Consider the following 25,998-nt stretch of genomic DNA (forward strand, 5'->3'; position numbering starts at 1 on the left):
AGCATATGCTGCTGCAAATGTACGCAGTGCACAGGGTTCGGGTTGCATGGTCCCCACAAGGGATATAGGCCTCTGAATTGCTGAGAGCACAGATCAACCTCAGAGACCACGGAAACCCACCTCCTGTGTTGCAGAAATCTTCAGAGTCCTCAGGAGCTCGGGAGATGCAAACCGGTCAGATGCGTTAAAGGTGCCTGCCTTGCAGGGGAGAAACTTCTTTACTCCAAGGGAGATTCTTCAGTCATCCAGTGCAGTGTAGATCATCGAAGTACTTGGTTTCTGTAGCAGAGTTTAGTCCAGGTACAATCTCAAGTCCTTTAGTCACTTTATACCCAAGGAAGGGGTGGGACAAACTCTGGGGACCCTCCTATGGGAGGGTCAGGACAGAGAGGTGGCTACACCCATGTCCTTTGTCCAGTTTCGCGCCAGAGCAGAAGCAAATGGCTCCTGCAACCGGTTTGAGCTGGACTATGCACTGGTACAGCAAATGTGCCCCCAGTGCAGACTTCAAAGCACTCTCAGAGTGCACACACCCAGCCCCAATAAGCTAAAGCCTGTCTGGGAGGTGGTAACCCCTCCCTGTGACAGGAAGCCTATTGTCAAGCCTTCCCCTGCTCGAGCTTGGCTCAGCAGCAGAAGGGCAGACTCGTGTCTGTGACTGGCAGCATCCATTTTGTAATGCCTAGGTCGAGAAAGCTGGTACCGGGTAGCCCACCGTGTCACATATGTTCCTCTAGGAGGGTGGAATCATACCTCCCCCACCAGTTACTGGTGGGGAGGTATGATTCCAAGGTGTTTGACACCAAACACGACATTTTTCCGTGCAGCCGTTTTAAAGTTAGCATTCACTGCGAGGCTATAATGCACCTAAATGTATATGGTTGGTTGCAACCCCGGAAAATAGGTTCAGTAGGCTGCAGAGGAGCTCTGCTCATGCATGGGCACCCTCTCACATAAAACCCAGCACCCTGCCATCAGGGTTGATAAGGCCTGCAATAGGGGTGACTGATAGGTTTATATGTGCAGTGATTAGGATAGATATAGTGAACCTATATCTAAGTAAGGGGAGCATGCACCACCTTATACAGGCTGCTGTAGCAGACCTGTGGTGTCATTTTGAATTGTCTCTCAGGGGTGGCATAATACATGCTGCAGCCCCTGAGAGGCCTCTGGGGTACCTATGCCCTGGGTACATAGTATACCATATACTAGGGACCCATAAGGGTACCCCAGAATCCAATCTGGAGTGTAACTAAAGTACATGCATAACCAATTTAGGGAGAAAGCAGATAAACTGGGGTCCTGATTTGCAGGATCCCATTCAGACAAGTCAAAAACCAGCAAAATACCAGGAAAAAAGTGGGGGTAACCATGCAGTCAGATTCCACCTTCTTACAATGACAAGAATACAAAGGGGAACTGGATTTGATTATCACAAATGAAGCACAATAAAGATGATAAAAGTGAGAGGAGTGAAACATCAAACGTGATGGAAAATCTTTGACCAATCTGTGGGCAAATACTAATTTTAGCTGAAGCTTTGTGTCTATTGGAGTTTATTGGCACAGGAGAACGTATGGGCATTTTCTCATTTTGGAGAAAAAACAAAATGGAAAGCACCCACTTGGTGACTCAAGGCCATTGAAACTCAATTTTACTTAATTTTTAAACTGAAAGAAAACAATTCCCTCAAAATGTTTGACGAAATTTGACAAAATAAGATCAGAAAAAGGGGATACAAAACACTCCACAGGAACCAGAGTCAGGAGACAGAAGTGATGAGAGGGGGGAAGATACAGTAAGTACACGTGGGGGTAACGGTACTAATCTAAGGTGGAAGTAGAGGTATTAGGGCAGGCATAGTGACAGAAGCACTGGATATAGTTTGGGTAGAGGTAATAAGGCATACATAGGGGTACAGATTCTATGGCACACAGGTACTGTGTTGTAGGCGGGGGATATGTATTAGGGTATACTTAATGCTAGAGACATTATGATACAGGTGGGATGGAGTATTTGTGGAAAACACATGGGTAGAGATACTAGGGTATAGGCAGGAGTAGAGATACTTAGCTATAGATAGTGTAGATGTAATTGAGTACAGGCAGGAGAAGAGGGTACTATGGTACAGGTAGGGATAGCGGCACCACGGTATTACAATGGATAGAAGACTAGGGTAAAAAACATTTAAGGGACAAGGTAGAGGAACAGACTTGGGTACAAGCAAAGAGATGAAGAGCAGTGGGCAGAATATGTAACCTACATGTATCATTTTGCTCGTCAGTGGTCTGCTAGCTCTCCAGCTGTGTAAACTCAGGCATCTGTGGACAAGTGTGTTTTGTAATGGCACACTCTACAAGTGTAGTTCCTTTGTCTCTGTGCTGGTAAGCATTCTGCTGGTAGGGTAGGGGTGTAACCTTTTCTATCTGGACATGGCAGCGCTCTACTGGCCTGCTGTAGGTGCAACATCCAGTAACTTTGTGTCTATTATAGCTCTGTTTTACCATGGCCTTCATGAATGAATACCAACTCAGCAGATTTGAATATTTGTAAATATAAGAAACTCCATTACTAGATCTTGCTCAAAGTGGAACGACGCCTTAAGTGTTACGCTTGCAAAATGCCTGAGAAAGAAACAGCTGATTAGTGAGTCAGGTGTGAGACAAGGTATATTGCAGAATACAAAAGACAAAAGGCAAGCATGGTTGCTTGTAAGCAGGGTGTGCTTTGGAAGATGCGGACACCTGTTCTTCAGTTACCTACCTAAAACATATTTTTTTACTTCTTGCAAAGCATAAATAGGATGCTAAACTCACTGTGCAAGACCATCTGAGTAATCTTATGTCCCTGACCTTGCAAGAAATCCGATATCTCAGGTGTGAGACCAATTCCTAACGTCAACCCACAACAATTCTGTGAATCTTACTCACATTTCAGTCAGTTCCAAAGGAAAAATGTGCATCCTGTCCAGGTGTCACTTGCTCAAGGTGCCCCAATGAATGATGCTATTACCTTCTAGTATAAAATTGCTAAACTGGTTGTCAGATGTTTTTCAGAATGCTGATTTTACTTTTATTTTATAACAAGCAGTCCACCTTTAAGTGGAAGGACCCACACGATTTAACAACCAAAAGTCAGAGACAAATTACCAACTACTAGAGGTTATACTGCTTGGGTCTGTGTAGTGAGCTGCAGGGAGATAAGATCAACAATGCAAAAATTACTTTACCAATTGCCTGACATTTATGTATCCATTATGCAGCTTATTGTATTTCCATCATCACCAAGATTTAAAATAAAAGGTTACTTACTTGTAACTACAGTTCTCAAGCGTTGATATTTTTCACAGATCAACAAGCTTGACTCACGCCATCAAGCCATGAAAAAATTCAGTAAAAAGTTCAGCACAGCAATTTTTACCACATACGTTTAATTCAATAGACCTTGCTGCCTGCCAATTCCATTACCTGGTTCTGCACTGCATTCAGTGAGTAAAGAGACCTAATACATCACCATCCCTGCCAATCTCCACCCCCTCTAGCGCCCCATTTTCATAGCACAAGCATGGAGCAGGAACACAATTATCTTCAGAGAAGAGGGTTGCATTTTCAACTATGAACAATATTAATTTTGCTTATAGGTAGGTAACATTTTTCTCCAGCACTAAACGCTTCATGGATGTTGCTTATATTAAGCCTAGTAATAAGTGCAATAATATAAAGTCAAGAAGGCAGCAATGAGGCTCAACTTTCTAAACCAGGCTCCCTAGTACCACCTTTCTCTGTCTGAATTTCATCTGGTATTGACTGTTTAAACAAAGGTTCTCTTAACGTGTAGTAAAGTAGCAAATCCTGTTTAACAAAGTTCCAGTCTTGGCACCATAGCAGAGAGTGCTGTTCACACTGCCATTGCTGTGGCAGAATGTGCAGAATACTTTTAATAGTGGTTTATAGGCATTGTTAGGACAAAGAGTGATACGGGTTGTGATCGATTACACAGTCTTTTGCATGGAAATTGCCTGCTCCTTGATAAGGACAACAGTTGATAGGATTTCCTGAAATAATTAATCCTACTGAGGTAGATTCTTAGACATTGATTCAAAAGGACTGAAAGAAAGGATTTCTACAAATAAGGTAACGAGTTGGGAAAATCGATGGATGGCTGGTTAGTATGATAACGGTGCTGAATTCTCAGGCATGCATATGCTTTACTAAAGATAAAAACATTCTAAAATGTTTTCACCTAAATGTCTTAATTATGCACACATCAGTACAACTCACAATATTAGAGTTCATCTAGTCATTTTAGACTCATCTGAGAACCATACAACAGCTTCTTGCGACTCAGCTCAATCGTTCACAGATCTTGTGTTCAACAGTGTAAGTAGCGACCTATGTAATACTTCTCCTTCAAGCACAGGAACTTGTGCTATCCTGGTGGCTAAGACTAAAAGCAACAACTCTTGCTCTGCTCCCATAGGACCACCCAGGCATACATTGGAGATACAAATTCCAAAGGTTGCTCTATTTGTTTCATTTTCCTGATGATGACCTCAGAACTATTGTGCAGTTGAAAAAGAAGCCAGCACTGAAGGGACGTAATTGACCAAAGTTCAGCAGAATTTTCTACCTAAAACTTTCACTCTACAATTTATTTCCCAGAAGATGCAGGACCCTACCCACACTTCCACGTGGTGTTCGTGTTTTCTGTCAGGATCTGGACGGACTTACCCTTGATGAAGGCAGAGAGGCCTCGAGAGCCAGGAGCAAGGTGTGCAACTACAGAAGGTTGCTATGGTAACATTGCTTCACCAAGACCAAAGGCCTTTGATCTACTAATCTACCAGGCGGGCTCCCCAGACTGGAGAAGATGCATCAGTCACTCCTGTGCACTCTGGATGTGGCAAGCAGAACAGTCTGCTGCACGTTAGGTTGCCATCTGTTATCAACCATTACCACTTCCACTACACAGATGATGCTCGAGAGGCATCCTCAGTGTTGAGTCCACTAAAGGGCGAAGGTTCCACTGTAGAGCCCACACATGCCAGTGCGCATGAGGTATAATGTTAGGCTGATGGGCAGGACAATGAACTGAACGTGTTCCGACCACACAACTAACTGAAAGAAAAATTGGGCTGAATGATTGATACAATAAAGTATGTATCCTACAAGTCCAAGGACTTGGATCCAGATTTTTGAATCCATCCCTATTTTACTCGTCATTCCAGAGGAAGGCATTCAGATCTAATATCTGCCACAAAGACCCACCCTTCACGGGGACCAAGAAATACCAGGAGTAGCATTCTGTTCTCTTTTCTGCCTTCGACACTAATTAGAGCGCACACCTTGGTCACAGGGTCTGAACTTCTCTGGCTAGGACGGCAGCATGCTGCACTGATGTCTGAGCACAAACTGCTGGAATATGTAAAGGAGTAGATAAAAAGGGATGGGCTTAATCAAATCGAACAATTTGAAAGACCCACTGGTCCGAAGTCACTGCTGACTAGCTGAGTAGGTAAAATTAGATCCTATTCCTACTGATAACCCTATCATTCATGAAAGGGGAACTATTTTGCGGCGGCTGCTACAAGTGAGAAAGAGGATGAGGGATTCTGCATCTATTGTTGGCCCTGAACACTACCATCCCCTCTTCTGGAGCCAGAAAAAGCCTGGACAAGGTGTGAGGGTTCTCTCCCTTGGTAGGTAAAGACCCTTGAATACTCCCCAGCATTTCCAGCACTGTTGGAGGAACTGTCAAGCTTGGGCAAGTAATCCTAGTGCTACCTGCCTATACTTAAAGTGCCCCAGCATTGAATCCAACTTCATTCAGAAAAGCCTGGCTCCATCAAATGACATCCACCAATGATGTCTGAACATCTCCGGAAAACCCAGTAACATGCATACAAGCATGTTGTAATGCTCCCGACTGGCCGTAATAATGTATTTGATTGCATTCTGGTTTGGGGTACAATCTCCAATAGTATTAGCATTGAGAGAATGGAAAAGTAAGGGAAACATCCTGAGTACTGGTTGCGCTTTAGTTATCTCATGCATGACAGAGGTCGAGAAATATACTGGTGACTCGTCGTAGATATAACAATGAATCATAAAGAGCACCAGGAAGGAAATGCAGGCTCACATAGGTAGCCAGTTAAGTTAGTTCACAATCAAAGACGTCCTAGTTAAACAAGGAGCAGAAATAAGGAGACTGGCATCCTGATTTTGAAGAATCAGCAGTTGATGAATGAGAGATTAATGTATGTACATACAGTGGGCATTACACAGTAGTCTAGGCTTATGACTCTACCATAAGTGACACAATGGGATATATGCGACAGCGATGTCAGTTCAATCCTAGATTTTTCATGCTTCTAGAAAGGCAAAAGATGTAGAAAATGGAACAAAAAGTGAAATTAAAAAAAACCACTCTGAGGAGAGGTGGGGGATCATGAGGAATCTATTGGAGTTTCGATATTCATAAAAAATAAGGCTACCAAAGGTAAGTAACTTGTCTTTTTAACAGCTAAAGGCTTCAGCAAATTCCTTAAGGTAACCACTACCCAAAGCATTTTTCAAGGAGGAAGGTTTACGATGTGGGCAGAAATTACAGTAATAACGATTGTATCAGAACTCTGCTACAACAATACTGTTGCAGCACCTTCAAGACAAGGCAATTGCGTTTGGTAAAAGTGGGAGCAGTGCTACAAATCCTTTCAACTGGCACACCCCTCAACAGGGCAGTTAGCAGACACTCCTTTGGTAGATTCATAGCATCCTTGAAGGAGAATGGTCGAAGGTTGACGACCACCATGCATACTAGAGCAAGACAGATTGCAGCAACGCTCTGAAGAGATGAGCTTTCTGATCCACTGTGTGCATGAGAATATCAAGTGTATAGACTATAATCACTTCGGAGAAATGTATGTGTGCAAAAGAGGTTGGATGTGGCAAAATGACAACCATGCTTTTGGGGAAGTATCAAGGCCACAAGCATTTTGCAGGCGAGTCAACAATGCCGCATTGGCATCTGTGGGAAGCTGGAGGTTATTCACCTCACTGTAATAATTTTCAGTACTGCAGCAGGGTGTCAGCATATGTGTAGCATCAGGATCTGATTCAAACAAATCGTGTATAATGCAAATAGACTTATCTCCAAACACAACACATCTCTTGGGGCTCCTTTTCTTTGAGGTAAGGGACCATTTTGCTCTCTGTGTCCAGAATCTTCCGTGTGAAGACGATTTTAAAATGGCATTGTGGTAGGCTCTGTACATCCAGAAGGTGAAGGTGGCTTTGGAAGTGATGGTAAGTACAACTTTATGGGTGGCGGTGACACCAATGAGAGCAAAGTGGTTGGCAACGGGGTTGTTTGGGAGGGTGGGGAAGATGTTTGGGGTGAGACCAGCAACATCAAGCCAGAGTCGGCAGACGGCACAAAAGCCCTAGGCATTTTGGCAGCGGCACATCAGGGGAGGAGGTGCCAATATAGACCATGTAGCTTTCTTGAAAGCCGCTACCTCCATGGGTAAAACTTACAACTGAAAACAACATCTCTGACAGAGGTTCCAGGACTGACCTAGGGTTTGAATGAGTGGACATCTTCTCAGAGCGTTTTCCCTTCCTTCATGGCAAGTAGAGGAGTAAGACATTCTGTCCTCTTTTTTGTGCGTCACTGAACTATAAAGGGGAGAGTGGCTCTGGGTGTGGGATAGAGACAGCTCCTGTGGTTCCAGGAAGCTTCCCATCAAGCACGCTAGGCCCCCATTTCTCTAATTCCATTAGCGGGCATCTGTGAACACATGCTGCTTGAGCTTGAACCATGGGGGATACCAAGACAGCCGAGATACTCTAAATGTATGACTTATATCAGAACCCTATAAATCATGCATGCCTTAATGTTAAACATGTTGAAAAAGCTAGCGAGGAACCTCTGCGGCTTAGGATTTTACATCTATGGTGGTGTGTAAAAAAGGAACCGACATCCGCAAATCTCCAGTGTAATTTATGAAACTAGTTACTTTCCTGTACAAATAGTTTTTCAGCTCACAACTATTCAAGTTTCATGCTATGCGTCAATCTGCTATCTAGGGTTTGGGTTTGCAAACACTCAGAGGGATAAACAACGTTTTTTGTTATGGGCTCTAGCCGTAGATTAATCCAATATGACTCACTATGATGCTGAGTGTAACCCTACAGTTCCCCACTAAGTAGTCTCCAACTTCAGATTCATTTTGAATGCTTGTATTGTTCTATTTGAGTTCAAAATATAAACGTTACTAATGCCTCCTATTACTTTTCTAAATGTTGTTACACACTAACTCACTGTCTTCATTGAAATGTTAATCTAGACATGAATTGAGCTGCGGAACTATGGCAACTGGTAAGTAACTAGTTTATATTGCAGGGTAAAACTATGAGTGGTGGATAGTATTAACACAATGCGGAGAAGGGGTGAAGTACAAGTCGTGTGAAACAAATGTCTTACGATTGTCTGACCTATTTGAGATTCTCTTAACGGCTGTACATCTATACAGTAATATTTAGTGACCACATGTACAGATGACCATGTTGCCTATGGGTACATATCAGTAAAGGAGACCATTCCAAATTTATGCTAGCAATGCCGCTCTCTTTCTTGCAAAGTGCACCCTTGGCCAGGTCTCCAGGTGTTTTCACCAGAAGGAGCAGCACAACAGAAGTGTTTGAACAATCCATCTTGCTTTTTCATTTCTTTGTAAAGAGTAATCCTCTCATCTGGTTTGAAAGCGTCTCAAAAAAACTGTTCATGTTTTTGTTTTCTGCATTTAGTGCATGATAGCACTCCGAGCACCAAATGTGTGTAAAGCCCTTTCTGCAGTTGTGCTATCGCAAAGATGGTAACTGCACTGACTGATTCAAGTGAAAGTTAAATACTACATTGATAATGAATTTTGGGTTCATTCTCGTCCCCACCTTATCCTCATGACTTTTTAAAGAAAGACTGTTGTACTGTTAGGGTCTGAAATTCAATTACTCCACTTAAGGAAGTAATGGCTATTAAAATACTCTTTTTAATGTTGTTTTTATGTGATTTATTCATGGCTTCAAACAGTAGTTTCAAAAGACATACCAATAAAATACTAAGTTCTACGTTGGAAAAGGAACGGGCCATGGAAGATACGTCCTCTCAGCTCTCTCCAGATAACTTTTAATTACTAGGATGGCAAATGATGCATAAGAGAGCTTACTGTCCATTAAATGCACTGAGTACTCAACTGTGTTTGTCACCAGCTCTATCTGCTTATTACACCCATTGTTTTTACACCAATTAATATAATACACCCATTTAGCAGGATAACACTTCCACATTGCTGACGTCGACAATTCTGATATCACTTCCATACATATTTTTGATCGCTTTAGAAGCTGGAGTTCTATGGCCTCTAGAGGCCATGCTGCTAATGTCAATGTTTTCATTTGTGGGAGTTACATTGCTCACTTTTCCACTGTTAGTAAATGTGGAAATATTAGTAGTCACAGGTTGCTGTTCTGACACAGTCGAACAAGTTACTTACCTTCGGTAACGATATATCTGTAAGAAACATTAGTTAGTTAGATTCCTCACCTTAGAATATCCCCATGCGTCAGGCTGGATCTGGAAAGATTTTATATCAGCAAATCCCTTGCGCGTTGCTAGGCGTCGTCTGCGGCACCGTGTCCGTCGTCGGCATCGTGACCGCCAAGATGACGTCGGAGTACTTAGACGCCGCCCTCGCGCGCTGACATCAGTTCTTGTACATAGCTTTCCTCGCCAGGAAAGCAGAGCCATGCAAGACACCGACACTGGTGCCAAAAAATTCTAGGGCCCTGAAAGGCATGACCTCAACCCTAGATATCGGTTCGCAGAACGGGGAGGATGGGTGGGTTGGTGAGGAATCTAACTAACTAATGTTTCTTACAGATATATCGTTACCGAAGGTAAGTAGCTTGTTCATCTGAAAGAAACACGTTAGTTAGATTCCTCACCTTAGAATAGATACCCCAGCAATACCAACCCCGGTGGTGGGCCTGCGAACCAAGATCACACCAGAAAGTCCTGGAGAACCGAACTGCCAAAGAAGCCGTCTCTCCGGACTTGGCTGTCCAGGCAATAGTGTTTGGCAAACGTGTGCAGCGGATGGACAGAAAGGAAAGGAGGTTTAGAAGAGAGAGCCTGGAGCTCACTCACCCTTCTAGCAGAGGGGATGGCAACCAGGAAAGCAGTTTTAAGCATCAACAGACGAAGGGAATAATTATGAAGTGGCTCAAAGGGAGCGCACAATAGAAACATCAATACCAGATTCAAATCCCACTGAGGCATTACGAAAGGGACAGGAGGAAACATGTGAGTAATGCCCTTAAAGAATCGAGAAACAACAGGGGATTTGAAAAGAGAAGGCTGATCAGGAAGCCGTAAGAAAGCAGAAAGAGCTGAAAGATATCCTTTAAGGGTGGCCAGAGCAGAGCCCTGCTGGGCCATAGAAAGAAGACAGAGGAGAACCTCAGAAAGAGGGGCGGAAAGGGGATCCACAGCCTTTGCTGTGCACCATGCCACAAATTTGTTCCACCTACAGGTGTATACCGATTTTGTGGAGGGACGCCTGGCTGCCAGAATAACATTACAGACTACAGTAGGCAAGTCAAATGGCATCAACTGCCGCCGCTCAATCTCCACGCATGGAGGTGGAGGCTGGACAGGTTCGGGTGGAGGACCGTCCCCTGCTGCTGTGACAGAAGGTCCTCCTGAAGAGGCAGTCGTATCGGGGGATCGATCAACAGACTGAGTAGTTCGGGATACCAGTATCTTTGTGCCCAATCCGGAGCCACCAGGATGACTTGGGCCCGGTCGCGCCTGATCTTCTTCAGCACTATGGGCAGAAGTGGTATAGGCGGAAAGGCGTTCAACAGACAGCAACTCCACTTGCGACGAAAAGCGTCTCCGAGCGAGTGCCGCCTTGGAAACTCCAACGCGCAGAACAGCTGACATTGTGCGTTCTCTTCGGTGGCAAATAGATCTAACCAAGGCTCTCCCCACTGCCGAAAGAGGCCTTGCGCCACATCCGAGTTCAGACGCCATTCGTGATCCATCATGCACCGGCGGCTGAGTTCGTCTGCTCTGGCGTTCAGAGCCCGCCAGATGTTGAACCACCAGGGTGATGCCCTGATGTTCCAGCCATGTCCAGAGGCGCAAAGCCCTGACCAAGGGTCCACGACCCCACCCCGCCCTGTTTGTTGCAGTACCACATGGTGGTGGTGGTGTTGTCCGTGAACACCTGCACTACACTTCCCCAGACAGAGGGAAGGAATGCTTTCAGTGCAAGTCGGATCGCCCTCCGCTCCAGAAGGTTGATATGGAGCCGGGACTCCGCCGGAGACCAGAGGCCTCTGATCTCCGCCTCTTCCATGTGGCCCCCCCATTCCAGGAGGGACGCATCCGTCACTACTATGTGCTCTGGTTGGGGTAGGGAGAGGGATCTGCCACTGACCCAATCGCGGTCCGTGAGCCACCACTGCAACTGTCTTGCAGTGCCCTCCGAGATCAAGACATGGTCGGACAGGTAGCTGGGCCCACTGAAACTTCAGGTCCCACTGCAGAGCCCGCATCCGCCATCTGGCGTGATGCACCAACAGGATGCAGGAGGCCATCAGACCCAGAAGCCGCAGCACCAACCTGACCGAAACCCGGGATAGAGGCTGAATGATGGGAATCAGAGCCTGAATATCCCGGACCCGCTGTTCCGGAGGATAGGCCCGGAACTGCGCCGAGTCCAGAACCGCTCCGATGAAGAGGAGCTTCTGGGAGGGACTCAGATGCGACTTCGGTACATTGATGGAGAACCCCAGCAAATGCAAGAGGTCGACCGTAGTCTGGAGGTGGGAGACGACTGCCTGGGGCGAGCCCGCCTTTAACAACCAGTCGTCGAGATAGGGGAAGACTAGAACCCCTAATCTGCGCAGATGAGCTGCGACCACCGCCATCACTTTCGTGAACACCCGAGGGGCACTGGTGAGGCCGAATGGGAGTACTGTAAACTGAAAATGCTCTTGGCCCACCGTGAACCGCAGGTAACGCCGGTGGGCCGGCAGGACGGGGATGTGGAAATAAGCGTCCTGCAAGTCCAATGCTACCATCCAGTCTCCAGGGTCTAGGGCAGCCAGAACCAGAGCTAAGGTGAGCATCTTGAACTTCTCCTTCCGGAGGAAGGCGTTGACGCTCCTGAGGTCCAAGATAGGGCGTAGGCCCCCTTTGCCCTTTTTGGGAACCAGAAAGTAGCGGGAATAACAACCACGACCTACTTCTGGACCAGGAACGCACTCGATGGCCCCCTTGGCCAAGAGGGCCGTAACTTCCTCCTGCAGAAGTTGCAAGTGATCCCCCGAAATCTGGTGGCACTGCGGTGGCATGGCTTGAGGGGTCGCCTCAAAGGGGAGGGAGTAGCCCCTTCGGACGATTTGCAGCACCCACCTGTCCGATGTGATGGTACGCCAGTGGAGCAGGTGATGGCGAACTCTGCCTCCCACTGGTGTGGAATGGGCCTGAAAGCTCGGACTAGGAGTGCTTTGAGGTGGATGCTGCTGGGCTAGATGTGGACGGACAGGCTCGTTGTCCCCCTGCTCCAACTCGGCGGAATCCACGTCCGCGACCGCGTTGAAGTTGGTTCTGCGGCCTGTGGCTAGGCGAACATGAGGAGGCACCCCTTCCCTGGTCACGAAAGGGACGAAAAGCGGAAATTTGCGGGCGCGGGGCCGAGAGGCCCAAGGACTTGGCCGTAGCCCTGGAGTCCTTAAAGCGCTCCAGCGCACTATCCGCTTTGTCGCCAAAAAGGCGACTGCCATAGAAGGGCATGTCCATGAGGGTGCCCTGGACATCCCCGGAGAAACTCGTGGACCTCAGCAAGGCGTGGCGACGAATCGCCACCGTGGTCGCCATTGCACTGCCTAGCGAGTCCGTTGTGTCCAGTCCACATCGGATAGCATGCCGTGCCGCATCCCGCCCCTCGGCAAGAGCCTGGGCGAGCCATGTCCGGGCCTCCTCCGGACACTGGGGCAGCACGTCCTCCACCGTATCCCACAGGGAGTGGGAGTAACGGTCCAAAAGGCACGCGGGGTTGATAGACCGCAACCCCAAACTAAGGGAGGAGAACAGTTTCTTCCCAAACTGTTCCAACCTTTTGGATTTCCGATCTGGGGGAGCGGACGGGAAGGAGGTCTGGGAGGTTGAGGCCTGGATAACCAGGCTCTCGGGCGTGGGGTGCATGGACAGAAAACTGGGGTCGTCCGGTGCAGGGCGGTGGCGCCGGGCCACGTTCCGGTCCACAAGAGGAACTGTGAAGGGCTTGGACCAGGTGCCCTTCAGAACGTCACTCAGTGCTTCATTGAATTGCAGTAGAGGCTCGGAGGAGCTTGCTGACGGTTAAAGCACTTCAGTGAGGAGATTAGTCCTCACGGCCACCGCAGGCAACTCTAGCCCAAGGGCTTCGGCCGCCTTGCGCAGCACCACAGAAAATGTAGCACCTTCCTCCAAAGCCACGGTCAGAGGAGAGATGAAGCCAGTGTCAGGGGAGGTGTCAAGACCACTGGCATCCTTCAGTTCGTCTGCCCAGTCCTGAGATAACTGGCCCTGCCGGGCCAGAGGGGTCCTCAGACCCCTCCCAGTCGTCACCGTCATCCGATTCCTGGTATACAGGTGGAAGGATCAAAGCCGGACGGAAGATGAATCTGTCACCCATCGGCGTCGGATGCGGCGCCGGGCGGCGCCGCTCCAACACCAGGTCCGGACCGGGACTAAACCGGGGAACGGCGTCGTCCGAAGGCGGCGCCGTGGGCGGCACCGGAGGAGTTGGCGCAGGCGGAGGGGTCGTGAGGTCGATCGGCGCCGACTGGGATCCAGGCCTGGATCCCCCAGGGGGCAGCGGCGTCAGGACCGGAGTCGACGACCCACGCAGGATGAAGGATTCGCTTCTGTTGCAGACCAGGAAGGCCTGAGGTGCTTCTCTTTCGCAGGGAAGCAAGGGCCAGTCTGGAGGAGCCAAACCAGCGGTGGAAGGTTAAGGTTCATCGTCACTGAGGCTACTAGCCAACGGGCCAGTAACCGGACAGACGCGTCGAGCAGGGAAATGCAGAAGGGCCCCACGCAGAACTCGTGGAGTGTGGAGGGCTGATCTTCGGTGCAGATGGTACTCGGGGTTGGGGCTTCTCAATCCCCAGAGCACAACTTCGAGGATGCCTCAGAAGTTGCGCTGGAAGCTAGTAGCCAATTTTCCCAGGTAGCCGGTCCCACGTCTCTCGTCGCCTCCACGGATCTCAGCTTTGCTGTGGATGTGGATCAGGGTCGGAGAAGTCTTGAAGTCAAGGCGCTGGTCGGGCTCTGCAGTCGGTTCCTCGTAGAACTTGGGCAAAGCAAACGGCAGGTCGCTTGGTGGTGCCTGTTTGCACAGGGTGGCCACTCCTTGGCCACAAGGGAGATTCTTCAGTCTTCTTCCGTAGTCGAATGTCGAAGGTCCAGAGTTTCTGTTCAAGTTGCAGTTTTTCAGGATAATCCAAAGTCCTAGGGACTCAGCTCCCACTCTTATACTAATCTGGGGGGCTGGGTTACCTGCTAGGTCCCTCCTATGGGTGGGACCAGGGAGGGGGGTGGTTACACACCCTTCCCTTTGTCCAGTTTCGCGCCAGGACTGGGGCTGGAGTGCCCCAGCACCGGTTTGAACCAGACTATGCATGGGACACCTTGTGTGCCCCAGGCAGTGTCTCGTTTCTTTCATCCCTCCCTGCCCCAATACACTAAGTCCTGTCTGGGGTGGTGCTAGCACCTCCCAAGGCAGGAAACCTATTGTCAAAGCCTCCCTTGCTGGAAGGACTCCCAACAGCAGGAGGTCAGACTTGTGTCTGTGGCAGCAGCATCCATTTTGTGATGCTGGGGCTCTGGTTAACTTTAACCGGGTAGTAGGTCTTCAACATGTCTTCTCCCTCTAGAAGGGAGGAATACTATCCTCATCGCCAGAAATGGTGTGGGGGTAGTATTCCAAAGTGTTAGACACCTTACACGACATGTTTTGATAAAGCCAAACCATAGTTACCATAACCGCGAGGATTATAAGGCACTTTAAGAGTATATGGTAGGCGATATCATAGAACAGCTAAAAGGACATGGTTCAGAAAGCTGCAGACAGGCTCAGCTCATGCTAGAGCACCATCTCACATGTTACCAAGCACTCTGCCTTCAGGATTGTTAAGGCCTGCCATAGGAGTGACTGAAAGGTTACCCATGTGTCTATATATAAGGTAGGTATAGGAATACTATACCTAAGCAAGGGGTGATTACACGACCTTGCCCCAGCTGAGTGATCAGCCAGTTGTGTCATGATGGGAGGCCAGCCAGGGGTGGCATAATACATGCTGCAGCCCCTGGTAGGCCTAGGGTACACCTATGCCCTGGGTACCTAAGGTACACTGTACAGGGCCCTATAAGGTGATCCTTACCAATTGGGTTATGTACCTAAAGTACATAGTATGAATTTAGAGAGAGAACAGCTGGGCTGTGGGTCTGATTAGCAGGCCCACAGCCAAATCTAAGTCGAAAACCAGTGAAGCAAAAAGTGGGGGTGACCATAGGAAGCAGACCCTACTCTACTACACACTGCCTCTCCCTAAGGTAGTTCTAAATATGTTGATGCAGCTCAAGTCATCTCAGTGTAGGGCCACTGTAATGACTACTTCTGAAGACAGCTAACCCCGTATCCTAAAAGTGATTAGCGATTGGGATTTGGAAGGAAATCTTAAGGGAATGACAAGGTGTGACCGCTGATTGGAAGGGACCACACACTTGCTTTCTGCCCTTTGCCCAAAGAACTGTTTTAGGCTCAAGCAAACAGGAGCTATATTAGCAATACATATTGACACCACTAGCCACGTTCCTGCCTATAAACCGTGCACTAGCATCATTTTCTGATGATACTTTTATGAGGCTTTTGGACAGTTTCCCAACTAATCTCAAACAAATTTGAAAATGTGTGATCCTCTTCTTAATGACGTCTGTCACTAGGGTAATGAAGCTGGAAATTAACCTTTTATTTCTCAATTCTGAAGGACTATCATCTTTTTTACCGAGTTACTCCCTATCACAAATGATCTAATTGTAATCCCTGTTATCAGACCATGGGAGCTCACATTTATAAAAAATGCATGGAAAACCTAAGCACCCTTTTTATCATGAATCACAGGGAGAAATAACTAGTTACAGACCGTTCCCTAAGACTTGGAGAGAGGTGCATATACAAGACTAGGGCAAAGGCAGGTGAAGGCCCCCTGTAAAATAAAAAAAATGGTTCCTCTAAATTATACAGAATGCAGGAGACCTAGCTGTGCATAGAGCTTTATGATGAACGTTAAGAGGTTCATATAAATGTTGACACACCAAATTTCTTTGAGAGGGTTTCCAGATAACCACCTATGGTCTGATGGTGTAAGACAATGAAGACAATTGTCTTACTATAAATGCTGATGCATACAAAGATAGGTGGAAAGAATGGACTCCTGCAAGAATATTCCAGCGATCCAGACCCAGGAAGAAAGAACACTTACTGGTCAGGACCTTCAGGTTGAAGGGGTTCTTCTGTTGAATAGTGTGCGTGAAGTGAAACCGAGCGCTACAGCTGTAGTCAGTCCTGGAGTCCTGCAGGAGTACGTTGGAGAAATACAGGTCTCCGTTCAGCCCCTGTGACACTCGTTTATCCTGCATGATTGGTGACATGGCTAGAAGAAGCACAGAAAGTGACTTAAATCAGAGGTAGCAGAGAAACAATAAAATGAAAAGCTTTCTAGATCCATTCAGTGCCCCAGTGGTACGCTGTCAAAGACCATGGTTCTGTAAATGCATTGATGGTGCCCTTTTAATCGACTTTACTGATCTGATAGACCGCAGGTAATGCTCTGTTACTGATGCACTCAGGATTCTCCCCTGTAGATGGATTGTCCTTTCAATTGCCCTCAGGTATCCCTGCAATAGATGCAATCATATGTGCATAGTCCTTTTCTATTCCTGCTCAGACCCGCAGCTCTGCCCTTCTACAGCATCATGGCTCTGTATAAAACCTACACAATCTCCATGTGACGTGCTCGATGGCTGCACTGCTGTGTTCAGAGCCCTAGTATTATCGAGCTGAGCTGCACCAGTTTGTACAGAACCCAGTGAGATACCATGATATTCCCTCTCTTGTCTACTCAGTGCCTTAGTGATACTCAACCATAGCTGCATTGTTCTCCTTAGGTCTCATTCTGCCACAAACTGCGCTGCTCGACAAAGAGTATTGATAAGGTATAGTTTACCTGTATTTACAGTTCTCTCGTAGGGGTATTTCCACGATAGTCATAAGCATTGAATAGCCACGCCCATCTGCGGGGACCCCAGAGCACTTTATCCAATATAAGTTCTTAAGTGCTGAAGTTCGCCTTTCTTCGGGACGGCATTGAAAAGTCACTTAAGAAACTCATAATGCACACTAGGGGAAGGCTACAGTGGCCAGAGTTCTTCATCTTGGAATGGCAAAAGAAGAGATTGTAATAATATATGCTCTCCGTCCATGAATGTTTTGTAATGGCACAGAAAAAAGAACCGTCACAAACCCTTTTGCTATGAGATACAGAGATGAAGAGGTACAGGACAATGTAGCCCATAGGCTGCCATTATAAGTAAAGAAAAACGTAAGATGTGCCTTTAACCCCTTCGATGCTCATGACGGAGCAGTTCCGTCATGAGCATCGGTTGGGCTGGGCTTATGACGGAACCGCTCCGTCATGAGCACAGCCCCTGGGGGAAGCGCTGGCGCTCCCCCCCTGGGGCATCGATCCTGCCCCCACAGAGGGGGATGGCAGTGGAAGAGTTTCCGCTTCCACCCCTGAGCCCCCCCACGCTTCCCCATGACGTCAGCGCGCACAGCGTGCGCAGACGTCATCAGAAAGCGCTGGGACGCCTGGAAGCCATTTGCTTCCGGGCGAACAGTTTTTGAGGGACAACAGTGCCAGTCTTAAGCCACACTCTAGAGCTACCCAGTGGACTCCCACAAATCTTGAAGAGATGAAGAAGTTCTTGGGTTTAACTTTTTTGATGGGCTTGCTAAGGAAGCCATCTATGTCTTCATATTGGTCTAGCAGTCCCTTGATGGCAACGTCTATTTTTCCGGTAGTCATAAGTCGTGACAGGTATTTGCTTCTGCTTCGGATGATGCATTTTGTTGATAATGGTTTAGCGTTGCCACGAGATCACCCTGAGTGTGACCGTCTTTTTAAGATTAGGACTGTCCTTGATCACTTTGCTGATCGATTTTCTGAGATTTATGCTCCTGGGAAAGAAATTGCAGTGGATGAGTCTTTGGTGTTGTTCAAGGGCCGCTTGGTTTTTAGGCAATACATTCCTAGTAAGAGGGCACGCTATGGAATAAAGCTGTATATGCTCTGTGACAGTAGGACTGAATATGTCTCTAATTTCAGGGTGTACACCGGTAAGGAATCCAGGATTAACCTCCCTGGTTGTCCGTCCACTTTTGGAGTGACTGAGAAAATTGTTTGGGAACTTGGTAGAGGATTTTTTTAACAAAGGCCACCATTTATATGTAGATAACTTCTACACTGGTGTGCGGTTGTTCAGGGAATTGGCCAAAGTGGACACTGTTGCTTGTGGCACAATCTGCTCTAACCGTAAAGGTTTCCCGAAAGAACTTGTTTGTCAAAAGCTTGTGCGGGGGCAGTGCGTTGCGTTGCCAGGAGGTTCTTGCTGTGAAGCTTTCAGACAGGAGAGATGTCTACATGCTGACTACCATCCATGATGAAAGCACTGCACCTGTGACTGTTTGGGGTCAGGTCGCTAAAGCGCGCAAACCTGTGTGCATTTTAGACTATAATAGGCACATGGGTGGTGTTGACAGAGTAGATCAGAGGTTGGAACCTTACACTGCTCTTCGTAAGCTTACATTTGGTACAAGAAGTTGGCTATCCATCTTTTCCACTTGGCAATGTTTAATGCTTTTGTTGTGTTCCAGGATTCTTGCCCTGAGTCAAAGATGACTTTTGCTAAGTTTCAGGAGTCTGTAATAGGCAGCCTTGTTGTAGTGGAACAGGCAAGTGTTCCTAGAGTTGGAGTGGTGAAGGATGTTGCTAGATTGAAAGATCGCCACTTTCCTGATCACATTCCTACCACACCCTCAAAAGATTTTCCCAGTAGGAGATGTAGAGTCTGTTGGCGAAGAGGTACGCAGAAGGAGAGTTGTATGTACTGCCCCGACTGTCCTTCTCAACCTGCACTGTGTGTCCCTGCTTGTTTTAGAGCGTACCACACGCGAAATAATTTTTGGGAGCATTCATGAGTGGTAAAGTGAACTGCCTGGTCTGTATTCTTTGGATAATTTGATTCTGTTTCAAGGTTGGTGTTAGTGCATTGTATTTAGTTGCTGATTTTGTGTTTGAAGATTTGTATCTATTTGCGATTTGTTTGTGTTTTTATTTTTTTCTAAAAAAATCCTAAATGTGATGGCGGTGTGTGTAGGCTGGCGCTTGGCTGTTGGTGTGTGTGGACTGGCACTTGGTTGGTGGTGTGTGTGGAATGGTGCTTGGCTGGCGGTGTGCGTGGACTGGCGGTGTGCATGGACTGGCGGTGTGCGTGGACTGGTGCGTGGCTGGTGGTGTGCGTGGACTGGAGCTTGGCTGGCGGTGTGCGTGGAATGGTGCTTGGCTGGCGGTGTGCGTGGACTGGTACTTGGCTGGCGGTGTGCGTGGACTGGTGGTGTGCGCGGACTGGTGCTTGGCTGGTGGTGTCCGTGGACTGGAGTTTGGCTGGCGGTGTGCGTGAATTGGCGATTGGCTGCCGGTGTGCCTGGACTGGCGATTGGCTGGCTGTGTGCCTGGACTGGCGCTTGGCTAGCGGTGTGCGTGGACTGGTGTTTGGCTAGCGGTGTGCGTGGACTGGCGCTCTGCTAGCGGTGTGTGTGGACTGGCGCTCGGCTGGCTGTGTGTGAGTAGTGACGTTCTGCTGGTCACTACACACACTGCTAGCTGAGTGCCACTCCACGCAATCCATCAGCCTGTGTAGTTGCTGTGTCTGGATTGTGGGCGTGTGAAAGTGATGGGCCCTTGAATGGCGCTGTGTGCTGGTGTGAGTTTTGTTATGTGATGGGCCCGCGGCTGGCGGTGTGAATGGTTTTGTACGTCTCACACGTATGAAAGGTGTATGAATGGCCTGTAAAGAGGTTGGTGCCTTGTCGTGGCTTTACAGCTCACGAGCTGTGAGTCAATGGTTCAGTTTCTCGCCCTTTCAATTATTACCAGTGCATTTCACTTGCTAATACAATTGTATCTACTGAACCATCACTCACCCTCGTGCCAAATCCAACCAGTATGTGTGTGTGCTTGCGGATTAGATGGCTGTGCAGTAATATTTGTCTTTCTGAAGCAGGGTGTCCCTTGTCCCTTTTTGTGAATTTTATAATGTGTTGCTTTTGTGCCTGGTGGTGCGAATGGTCTTGTTTGTATCACGTATGAAAGGTGTGTGAATGGCCTGTAAAGTGGTTGGTGCCTTGACGAGTCTTTACAGCTCACGAGCTGCGAGTCATTGGTTTGGTTTTTTGTGAATTTAATTGACAGTGCATTTAATTTTTATGAAATCTCTTGTTAATAAAATTTAATACACGGAACCATGACTCGCCCTCGTGCCAAATCCAACCAGTATGTGTGTGTGTTTGAGGAATAGATGGTTGTGCAGGAATCTTTGTCTTTAGTTTCTCTGCCAAGGTACACTTTCCATGTAAGAATAACCCACCAACTGTAGATATTGTCGAAAACCCATGGGAGTTCATGGTGATGTCTCTTTTGTGAATTCAAAAAGTTTTTTTATCCCCAATGTCCTGCAAACCTCAAAATGTCTGCCACATTTTCTTTGCAATATTATTCCAAAATTCTCACGCTGTAGGAACAATAGTTAATCTGGTTTTGCAAGGGGGGTCACTTTGGTTTTTGGCCCGGTGCTCAGCGGCCATCTAGGGAAACCTACCAAACCCACACATTTCTGAAAACTAGACACCCGGCGGCTTCCAGGGAGGTATGGCTTGCGTGGATCCCCCAACGTTTCCTTACCCAGAATCCCCTGCAAACCTCAATTTTAGCTGAAAAAAATCACTTTTTTTCACACATTTTGGGGTGGGAAAGTTGTGGCATCACCGGGCTCACACAAATTTACCACCACCCAGCGTTCCCCCAGGTCTCCCGGTAAAAATGGTGCCTCACTTGTGTGGGAGGCCCAAGTAACCCGCGGCAGGCAAGGGCCCAAAACGTAGTGAGGCGACATCAAAATGGCCTATCGCAAAACCACCTGGTTTTGCAAAGGGGGTCACTTGGGTTTTTGGCCGAGTGCTCGGCGGCCATCTAAGGAAACCTACCAAACCCATGCATTTCTGAAAACTAGACACCCGGCGGCTTCCAGGGAGGTATGGCTTGCGTGGATCCCCCAACGTTTCCTTACCCAGAATCCCCTGCAAACCTCAATTTTAGCTGAAAAAATCACTGTTTTTTACACATTTTGGGGTGGGAAAGTTGTGGCATCACCGGGCTCACACAAATTTACCACCACCCAGCGTTCCCCCAGGTCTCCCGGTAAAAATGGTCCCTCACTTGTGTGGGAGGCCCAAGTACCCGCGGCAGGCAAGGGCCCAAAACGTAGTGAGGCGACATCAAGATGGCCTATCGCAAAACCACCTGGTTTTGCAAGGGGGGTCACTTGGGTTTTTGGCCCGGTGCTCGGCGGCCATCTAGGGAAACCTACCAAACCCACGCATTTCTGAAAACTAGACACCCGGCGGCTTCCAGGGAGGTATGGCTTGCGTGGATCCCCCAACGTTTCCTTACCCAGAATCCCCTGCAAACCTCAATTTTAGCTGAAAAAAAATCACTTTTTTCACACATTTTGGGGTGGGAAAGTTGTGGCATCACCGGGCTCACACAAATTTACCACCACCCAGCATTCCCCCAGGTCTCCCGGTAAAAATGGTGCCTCACTTGTGTGGGAGGCCCAAGTACCCGCGGCAGGCAAGTGCCCAAAACGTAGTAAGGCGAAATCCACATTGCCCATCAAAAAAATGTTTGGGCCCTTGCCTGCCGCGGGTACTTGGGCCTCCCACACAAGTGAGGCACCATTTTTACCGGGAGACCTGGGGGAACGCTGGGTGGTGTTAATTTTGTGTGAGCCCGGTGATGCCACAACTTTCCCACCCCAAAATGTGTGAAAAAAGTGATTTTTTTCAGCTAAAATTGAGGTTTGCAGGGGATTCTGGGTAAGGAAACGTTGGGGGATCCACGCAAGCCATACCTCCCTGGAAGCCGCCGGGTGTCTCGTTTTCAGAAATGCGTGGGTTTGGTAGGTTTCCCTAGATGGCCGCCGAGCACCGGGCCAAAAACCCAAGTGACCCCCCTTGCAAAACCAGGTGGTTTTGCGATAGGCCATTTTGATGTCGCCTCACTACGTTTTGGGCCCTTGCCTGCCGCGGGTACTTGGGCCTCCCACACAAGTGAGGCACCATTTTTACCGGGAGACGTGGGGGAACGCAGGGTGGTGGTAAATTTGTGTGAGCCCGATGATGCCACAACTTTGCCACCCCAAAATGTGTTAAAAAAGTGATTTTTTTCAGCTAAAATTGAGGTTTGCAGGGGATTCTGGGTAAGGAAACGTTGGGGGATCCACGCAAGCCATACCTCACTGGAAGCCGCCGGGTGTCTAGTTTTCAGAAATGCGTGGGTTTGGTAGGTTTCCCTAGATGGCCGCCGAGCACCGGTCAAAAAACCCAAGTGACCCCCATTGCAAAACCAGGTGGTTTTGCGATAGGCCATTTTGATGTCGCCTCACTACGTTTTGGGCCCTTGCCTGCCGCGGGTACTTGGGCCTCCCACACAAGTGAGGCACCATTTTTACCGGGAGACCTGGGGGAACGCAGGGTGGTGGTAAATTTGTGTGAGCCCGGTGATGCCACAACTTTCCCACCCCAAAATGTGTGAAAAAAGTGATTTTTTTCAGCTAAAATTGAGGTTTGCAGGGGTTTCTGGGTAAGGAAACGTAGGGGGATCCACGCAAGCCATACCTCCCTGGAAGCCGCCGGGTGTCTAGTTTTCAGAAATGCGTGGGTTTGGTAGGTTTCCCTAGGTGCCGGCAGGGCTAGGGTTAAAAAACTACAGCTAGTCACTTTGCCAAAAAAGGGTCATTTTTCACTGCAAAATTGAGGTGTGACCACGTTGCGTTTTGCGCCGTTTCCTGTCGCGGGCACTAGGCCGACCCACACAAGTGAGGTACCATTTTTCGCGTAGGACTTTGGGGAACGCGGGGTGGGTGGAAATTTGTGGATCCGCGCAGATTCCAGAACTTTCCATCACAGAAATGTGGGGAAAATGTGTTTTTTTTGTCAATTTTTTACGTTTGCAAGGGATTCTGGGTAACAGACCATGGTGGGAGGCAGTCAAGTCACCCCATCCTGGATTCCCCTGGCTGTCTAGTTTTCACAAATTTATAGATTTGCTAGGTTTCCCTAGGTGCCGGCAGGGCTAGGGTTCAAAAACTACAGCTAGACTCTTCGCAAAAAATGTGTAAATTTTCAGTGTGAAAATGTGGTGTGTTCACCTTAGGTTTTGAGCCACTTCCTGTCGTGGGCACTATGCCTACCCACACAAGTGAGGTACCATTTTTATCGGGAGACTTAGGGTAGTTCAGATTTGTAAAGCAACTGTTATTACCTATTGATTTTTGATGCATTTGTCCCTTCCAAATGAAAGACATTGTGTAAAAAAAAAAGTCATTTTGAATAATGACTAATAATTGTCATGCAAGTATGAGTATTCCCAATTTCGAAAATGTGCAAATATGCACTGTTTCTAAACTCTGTAATTTGTTCCCATTTCAGAAATACATAGGTGTCTTTCATACCGATTTTTCCATGTATACATTTTCCCACAATAATTGCTATAGACCCGGAACAAAAAAAAAAAAAAAACATTACAAAATGCTGCTCAGTTTTTTACTCTGGGTTCGTTGGGCTCTTGGTGAACCTACAAGTCCTATATATTCCCACAACCAGGAAGGTCCACCGGATGTAACGGTACATTGCTTTCAAAGAGATGTCATAATTAGAAGAAGTTACAGGTGAAAACGTTGACTCAAAAGGCTGCTTTTTTCAACAAATTTTTAATTTTTCCTATATTTAACTGTTAGTTTCTATAAAGAAACCTTGATGGATCTACACAAATGACCCCTTGCTGAATTCAGAATTTTGTCTACTTTTCAAAAATGTATAGCTTTCCAGGATCCATTATTGCTTTTCTACCATTATCTGGAAGGAGGTTGAAAGCACAAAAAATAGCAAAAAAAGGGTATGTCCCAGAAAAATGTCAAAACTGTGTAAAAAATGTTGGATTTCTGACAAAAATCTGTCATTCCCTAAAAGCTGGAGAAATAGGGATTACAGCCCCACAAACCCTTTTTTGATATCATTTGCAGACAAAAACCCAGACTCTTTCATTTGCAGCCACTTTTGCCCATTTTTCACAAAAAAAACAAAATGTTGCTGTATTTTGACTAATTTCTGGGAACCCTCTAGGAGAATCCACAAACCCTGGGTACCTTTAGAATCCCCATGATGTTGGAAGAACAGGACGCAAATTTGGCGTGGATACCTACTGTGGTCAAAAAGTTACAGGGGCCTAAGCGCGCACTACCCCAAATAGCCCAAAAAAGGCTTAGCACAGGAGGGGAAAAGGCCTAGCAGCGAAGGGGTTAAGAGCAGTGAGACCACAAGTATCCCATCATGCTCAGCCAGAGGCAGTTACCTCAGTTCTTTTTTAAGGTTATACTAAACCACTAATAACGGAGCATGAAAATTATCTGTCCACTCCACCGGTGAGGAGGGAGGGCTGCTAATGACTATCATGGAAATACCCCTACGAGAGAGCTGTAAGTACAGGTAACGTGTAAAGTGTTAAATAGAATAGTAAGCTCATCCCACCTTAGGCAGAGGAGAAGACAGAAAAACACCAGGAAAGAACTCCGTTAAGTAAAAAGGTTTCTGAGGGATGTCTGTCCTACGTGAGCCCTAGCATCTGTGTCCAGGCAGAAATGTCTAGTGAACGTATGGACTGACCTCCATGTAGCTGCCTTGCAAATATCCGCTAAGGGAATATTTCTCATTAAAGCAGCAGTAGCTGCCTTACCTCTGGCAGAGTGAGCTTTGGGCCTAACAAAGAGATTTGTTGTCTAGCTGATTGCAACAGAGAATGCAAGAGAAATTCCACCTAGATATCGACTGTTTAGAAGTAGCCAAACCTGTGCGGACTGGGCCATAATAGATAAAACAGCTATTGTGAGCTACGAATGGCCTTGGTCTTGTCCAAATATAATTTTAGTACCATTTTAACAACCAGAAAGTGGAGAGCTCTCTCTGCTGGAAACAAAGAATTCGGAAAGAACATGGGTAGTCTGGTTTACGTGGAAGTCTGAGACGACTTTAGGGAGAAACTTAGGATGTGTGCGTCGCACCACTTTGGAAGAGTGGAAGACTGCGTAAGGTTCATGGGTGCAAAGGGCCTGGATCTCACTAACTCTCCTAGCTGACGCGATGGCCACCAGGAAAGCAGTTTTCCATGTGAGATGCTGTAATGAAGCTTTGAGAATGGATTCAAAGGGAGGAACCATGAGGCGGGAAAGTTCTACATTCAACTCCTATGGAGGAGAAGGGCGTTTATTGAGAGGAAAAACCTTCTTTAACCCCTCTAGGAAATCTTTAATAAATGGAATCCGAAAGAAAGATTTGTGAAGGAGTTTTCCTGTATGCCATGAGAGCGGATAGGTGGACTCTGATGGAAGAATATTGAAGGCCAGATTTGGCAGGTGTAATAGATACGGGAGAATGACTTCCTCCTGGCAAGAGGTGGGATCGATCTGTTTGGAGGAACACCAAATACA

General features: G+C 47.4%; 1 protein-coding gene across 2 annotated transcripts in view; it reads right to left on the bottom strand.

The window, feature by feature from the left end:
• The window catches only part of NFASC (neurofascin), a 1,241,670-nt gene that overhangs the window by 528,818 nt on the left and 686,854 nt on the right, over positions 1-25,998 (bottom strand). For both annotated transcript variants that reach the window (XM_085627649.1, XM_085627634.1), the window contains exon 9: positions 16,599-16,769. In XM_085627649.1, the coding sequence (XP_085483775.1) occupies positions 16,599-16,769 (171 nt within the window). The remainder of the gene's footprint in view (positions 1-16,598; positions 16,770-25,998) is intronic.

This window comes from Triturus cristatus, chromosome 1_1, assembly GCF_964204655.1.
Source record: "Triturus cristatus chromosome 1_1, aTriCri1.1, whole genome shotgun sequence".
In the NCBI taxonomy this organism is placed as follows: domain Eukaryota; kingdom Metazoa; phylum Chordata; class Amphibia; order Caudata; family Salamandridae; genus Triturus; species Triturus cristatus.